Genomic DNA, 6,091 nt, shown 5'->3' with positions numbered 1-6,091 from the left:
AATTAAAGTGATTTTCATATCTTTGGGATTTATTTTATTTTTGGTTTTTCAAGACAGAGTTTCTGTATCACCTTGGCTGTCCTTGAACTTACTGTGTAGAACAGGCTGGCTTCTAACTCAAGGAGATCTGCCTGCCTATGCAAGGCATACACCACCACTGCCCTGCGGATTTATTTTTGAGATAGTCCTTGCTAGTGTAGAACTCTTGGTGATCGTCCTGCCTCAGGCTCCCAAGTGCTAGGATTACAGGTATGGGCTACCACACCTGACAGTTTTCTTATAAACTATACAATTAGAGTTTCCCCTCTTTTCATTCAGTCTAAAAACCCCTGCCTTTAAATAGGACCATGCATGCAGTTTAGAGGATTTTTGTGTAGGGGCAGTTTGATAGTTGAGATAGAGTCTCTTGTAGTCCAGGCTAGCCCTGAACCCATTATGTAGTTGAGAGTGATCTTGAACTCCAGACCCTCCTGCCTCAGCCTCCCAAGTGCTAGGATTGCAGGTGTGTGCCACCAGATCTAGTTTTATGTGGTGCTGGAACCAAACCCAGAGCTTCATACATGCTGGACAAAGCTCCCTGCCAGCTGGGACACATCTCTGGCCCAACATTTGGTGTCATCACTGAGCTGCCTGGATTTAAGCCATCTAGCTTGCTGTCGTCTGCTGATCTCTTCTTTGTCCCCTTCTTTGGATTAATTATTAAAAATGCCATGCCAACCTTGGTGATCCAGACCTATAACCTGGGCACTCGACAGGCAGAGGCAGGAAGATCAGGAGTTCAAGGTCATTTTTGGCTACATAGTAAGTTCAAAGTCAGCTTGGATTGCCTGAGACTGTCTCAAACAAATTCCACTTTTTTTTTTTTCGAGACAGGGTTTCTCTGTGTAGCTTTGCGCCTTTCCTGGATCTCGATCTGTAGACCAGGCTGGCCTTGAACTCACAAAGATCCGCCTGCCTCTGCCTCCTGAGTCCTGGGATTAAAGGCATGCGCCACCACCGCCCGGCAAATTCCACTTATTTTTTACTTAAAAAAAATGAGTCAGGCTGTGGTGGTGCATACCTTTAATCTCAGCACTTGGAGGCCAGCCTGGTCTAAAAAAAAAAAAAAAAGAAAAGAAAAGAAAGAAATGCTGTGGAACAATCCTTTTCTACACTATGAATATGTATTACTCTCATTTGTTAATAAAAAACTGGCAGGCTAGTAGCTGGGCAGAAAGTTAGGTGGGAAAACCAAACTGAGAATGATGGGAAGAAGGAGGTCAGAGTCAGGAGAGATGCCAACCAGTCACTCAGGAAGCAAGACATGCTAGAGGATAGGTAAAGCCATGTGGCAATACATAGATTAATAGAAATGGGTTAATTTAAATGTAAGAGTTAGCTAGTAACAAGCCTGAGCTATCAGCCCAGCATTTATAATTTATATTAAGCCTCTGAGTCAATTATTTGGGAAGTGTGTTAGGATCCTGCCCTCACTCCTGCACATGCGCAGTTCAGGGTCTTGCATCTTACATCATCAGTGTGTGCTGGTGACTACATATGTGCCTCAAAAGCCTGATGCAGACCCCACCCTCTCTCTCTGCTCTCTGCTCTCTCTCTGCTCTGCTTCATCTCTCTCTGCTCTGCTTCCTCCCCCTCCCCCACCATCTTTCTCCCCAGACCTGGCTCTTCTCTTTCCCCTTCCCCCTTTCCCTCCGAATAAAGCTCTAAAAACTAACACTGGGTTCTGTCGTGACCATGATCTTTCCACACAGTAACCAGCACCGCCACCAGCACTGATTATCATCCTTTCAAAGTGGCTGCCAAGTATTTGGGGACAAGCAGGCAGGAAAGAAACATCCGATTACAAAGAAAGGGAGAGATTGAGAGAGAGAGAGAGAGAGAGAGAGAGAGAGAGAGAGAGAGAGAGAGAGAGAGAGAGAGAGAAAGGGAGGGAGGGAGGGAGGAAGGAAGGAAAGAAGGAAGGAAGGAAGGAAGGAAGGAAGGAAGGAAGGAAGGAAGGAAGGAAGGAAGGAAGGAAGGTTGAATCGGTACAAAAAGTCTCCAACAAAGACAGACCCAGAACCTGGGGCTTCACTGCTAAATCTGATCAAATCTAACAGAAGGTAGGCGTGGTAGCTCATGGCAATCCCAGCACCAAGAAGGCTGAGACAGGAGGATTACAGCACCTTGAAGGCAGCCTCAGCTACATAGTAAATTCCAGGCCAGCTTCAGTAACATAATGAAAGTTTTTCTTTAAGAGAGAAAGAAACAGCAGAAGCTGCTTGGTGCGTGTGTCCTGTGCTTGTTCTGCTGTCTCCGTGGAGGTAGGCCCCTGCTGCAAACATGCTCCGACAGATCATTGGGCAGGCCAAGAAGCATCCTAGCTTGATTCCTCTCTTCGTGTTCATTGGAGCAGGAGGTACTGGAGCAGCACTGTATGTGATGCGCCTGGCATTGTTCAATCCAGTTGTCAGCTGGGACAGGAAAAATAACCCAGAGCCTTGGAACAAACTGGGTCCCAATGAACAATATAAGTTCTACTCAGTGAATGTGGACTACAGCAAACTGAAGAAAGAGGGCCCCAACTTCTAAACCATGAAGTTCACCATAAAGCAGCTTATAATGAAGGTCTTTCAGAAGCCATCCGCACAATTTTCCACTTAACCAGGAAATACTCCTCTGAATGCATGAAATCATGTTGATTTTTGGAGTTTCTTACACTGATGAATAAATCTCTGAAACTTAAAAAAAAAGAAAGAAAGACACTTAAAAACAAGAACATAAATTTAAAAAAAGAAAGAAAGAAAAAGAAACTTGTGGTAACCCAACTCCAGGCCCGGTTGTAATATGTATTGCTTTTAGATACATTGTAACTGTCTGCCAGGCACTTTCTTTGACCTGAGTTTGACTTTTGTAGACTTTCGAGTTTCTGCCCTGGGTCACTTTCCTTTCTTTAGGGAATTTTCTTTCTTGTTGCTGACAGGCAGGTCTGCTGATGACTGATATGCTTAGCTTCTTTTGTTTGTTTGTTTATTTGAGACCGGGTCTCTCTAAGTAGCCCCAGCTGTCCTGGAACTCACTGTATAGACCAGACTGGCTTCAGCTCACAGAGATCTGTCTGCCTCTGTGTTGGGATTAAAGAAAGGTGTTTGAAGCCACCTGGCCTCAGCTTTTGTTTTTCTGGAAGAGGCTTTTACTTTCATTTCTTGTTGGACCTTGGACCCCATCCATAGTGCGTTTCTTGCAGCATTTTGGAGCCATCCCATCATCCCCTGGCCACCATAGTTTAAGATGAGGGGTCTCTGAATTCTTGCCATTGTTATAAGCACATAACCTGTCATTTTTCACTTTTTAAGGTTTTCTTCTTATAGTGTGCATGGAGGCACATGCCTATAATCTCAGCATGTGGAAAGCTGAAGCAGAAGACTCTTGAGTTCAAGGCCACTCTGGGTTGCATTATAAGATCCTATATGGAAAAAAAAAGAAAGAAAAGAAATTTTTTTCTATCTCTAGAAGCTCCCTCTTATTTTTTTCCCATCTCTCATTTCTTTCTTCATTATGGTGATCTTTTCCTTTAAATCCTTTAACCCTGCTATACACCTCTATGGACTTTTCTGCCATCTCTCCCTTCCCTGGACCCCCTTCTTCTGCCAGTGTTCCTCCTTCTTTCTGGTTTTTGGCATGTGTAGAACTTCTGACTGGGTGATATCCATCACGGACTTTTCGATGTTCTGTCTCTACCATGTCGTCTTCCTCTAGCGCTGGCCTTTGTTTTCATAGGTACCTTGGTTACCAGCCAATCTGTTTGGTTGGTTTGAAGCCTGTCTTCACGTTCTGCTGTGGTTGACCTGGACTGGCCCTCGATCTGGGGACAACTCAGCTTGCATCTAAGGCTGAAGCTCTATGGAGGCCCCACAGTGGCTCCTCAGTGCTGGATACTTCCTACGCAGGATCTGTCCCTATGGGACCTGGGAATTGCTCAGTTTGCAGCTTTCTTATTTCTCTTTGTGCAGCCTAACAGAGTCCCATCCTACTCTGAAAAGGTGGTGGTCTTATCTGCACGGTTTCCTCTTTTCTAGAGCTTTTCAGACAATTCCTAGCAGAATTCAAACCTCTGAACCCAGTAGTATCACAGTGTGCTGTGTAGGATGCTTGCCTTTCAACAATGATGAGGGATATGACTCCAGGGAGGAACTATGGCCATCACTGGCTTTTCTACCTTTTTTTTTTTTTTTTAAAGAACATTTCTGGTTTCCTTTTCTGTTTTGTAGCTAGAGTTTTCCTGGTCCTGCCTGGCCCACAGTCAGAACAAATCTCTCTCACCTGCCAGTCCCGCAGCTGCTCAGACCCAACGGAGTAAACACACAGAGACTTATATTACTTAAACTGTTTGGCCTAATGGCTCAGGCTTCTTGCTAGCTGTTCTTATATCTTAAATTAACCCATTTCTATTAATCTATAAGTTGCCACATGGCTTATGGCTTACCAGTATCTTTTACATGTTTCTTGTCATGGCAGTGGCTGGCAGTGTCTCTCTGACTCAGCCTTCCACTTCCCAGAATTCTCCTCTCTCCTTTTCCTGCCTATACTGCCTGCCTGGCTATTGGCCAATCAGTGTTTTAGTATGATATAGATATGATAGGATGAAAGGGTAGATTACTGAATTTACTTTTAAAGAACAACTTGTTTAAAATGTTTTACATTGATATGGATTTTAGTTTATTGATACAAGTTTAAAGTTAATTTTGTTATACTGTATATATATTTCTATTCTTGTTTGAGGTATTATGTTTATGTAACTTATTTAGATTGTAATGGATAATTAAGAAATACAGATTAATAATTAGTCTTCTATGATAGTCAAACTTGTACCATGTTAGTTAAGTTTTCCAGGTATACATAGATATAATTCAGTTAAGTAGGTAATCTTCAAACACTTCAAAGACCTACAGAATATGGCATTTAAAATGTTTTAAAAATTTAGACTTTCTGGACAATGAGACATGTCTGATCCTGGCAGCACCGATTTACTTCAGAGAGGAGGATGGGCATCGAAGACACTCCATATGGAGTTTATCTTCTTCTTGGCAAAAATAGCCATTTGGGCAAGAAACTGTTCTTGCCTGGACTGCTTGATCGACTGGACATGGAGGACCCATAGGAATGTGACCACTGAACTTTGCTTGACAAAATGGTCCTTCAGGTTTCTGCTTTACAGAGGAAACTGCCAGACATTCTACAGGACACTGAGAAAAATGACTGAGAGACTCTAGGCCTGTGGGATGAAGACAGATGCCCCAACTTTACAAAAGAACTTTGGATGCCTGTCCAGACTGTCAGCTGTCTCTGTCTACTCTTGCAAGACTCCTGAAAGTTGCTTGAATCCTTTTCCCATTTCTCAGGTAATATTATATCCTTCTGAGGTCTTTGACGTAGTTGAAGCTAGATAGTTACAATTTTCCTTAGTTACGATAAAAGATAAGTTAGATATGAAACCTTAGACTCACAAATATAGGATAGATAGGATATCTTCTTTAATTTTGCCAAATACAAATAGACTAGATATTATAAATAGACTAGACAGTATAACTGTAATTCTTGCTTGATAATTGTTTTGTTATCTGTAATTTTACTATGTGAAAGTTAAAATCTTCCTTTTTGGAAAAAAAAGAAAAGGGGAAGTGCTGTGGGATATTCTGTATGTTAAATGTGTTGCTCTGATTGGTTAATAAATAAAACACTGATTGGCCAGTAGCCAGGCAGGCAGTATAGGCGGGACAAGGAGAGAGGAGAATTCTGGGAAGTGGAAGGCTGAGTCAGAGAGACACTGCCAGCCGCTGCCATGACAAGCAACATGTAAAAGATACCGATAAGCCACAAGCCACGTGGCAACTTATAGATTAATAGAAATGGGTTAATTTAAGATATAAGAACTAGATAACAAGAAGCCTGCTGCGGCCATACAGTTTGTAACTAATATAAGTCTCTGTGTGTTTACTCCGTTGGGTCTGAATGGCTGCGGGACTGGCGGGTGAGAGAGATTTGTCCTGACTGTGGGCCAGGCAGGACCAGGAAAACTCTAGCTACGCTATTTTTTTTTTTTTTTTACATT

The 6,091-nt window shown here is 42.7% G+C and overlaps 1 protein-coding gene across 1 annotated transcript; it reads left to right on the top strand.

Annotated features, from left to right (window-relative positions):
- The first annotated feature begins 1,687 nt into the window (after positions 1–1,687).
- Positions 1,688–3,419, top strand: LOC128096353 (cytochrome c oxidase subunit NDUFA4-like). Its single transcript, XM_052715820.1, has one exon. The coding sequence runs from the start codon at positions 2,323–2,325 to the stop codon at positions 2,569–2,571; it is 249 nt and encodes an 82-aa protein (XP_052571780.1). The 5' UTR covers positions 1,688–2,322; the 3' UTR covers positions 2,572–3,419.
- The last annotated feature ends 2,672 nt before the right edge of the window (positions 3,420–6,091 follow it).

The sequence above is a fragment of the Peromyscus californicus genome, unplaced genomic scaffold (genome assembly GCF_007827085.1).
Source record: "Peromyscus californicus insignis strain IS unplaced genomic scaffold, ASM782708v3 Scaffold_5__1_contigs__length_169319896, whole genome shotgun sequence".
Taxonomy (NCBI): domain Eukaryota; kingdom Metazoa; phylum Chordata; class Mammalia; order Rodentia; family Cricetidae; genus Peromyscus; species Peromyscus californicus.
The sequence above is the reverse complement of the archived record's forward strand: the minus strand, read 5'-3'. Positions and strand labels throughout refer to the sequence as shown.

Bases quoted from the DNA above. Each gene is read 5' to 3' on its own strand.
- LOC128096353 (XM_052715820.1), top strand. From the start codon at position 2,323: ATGCTCCGACAGATCATTGGGCAGGCCAAGAAGCATCCTAGCTTGATT.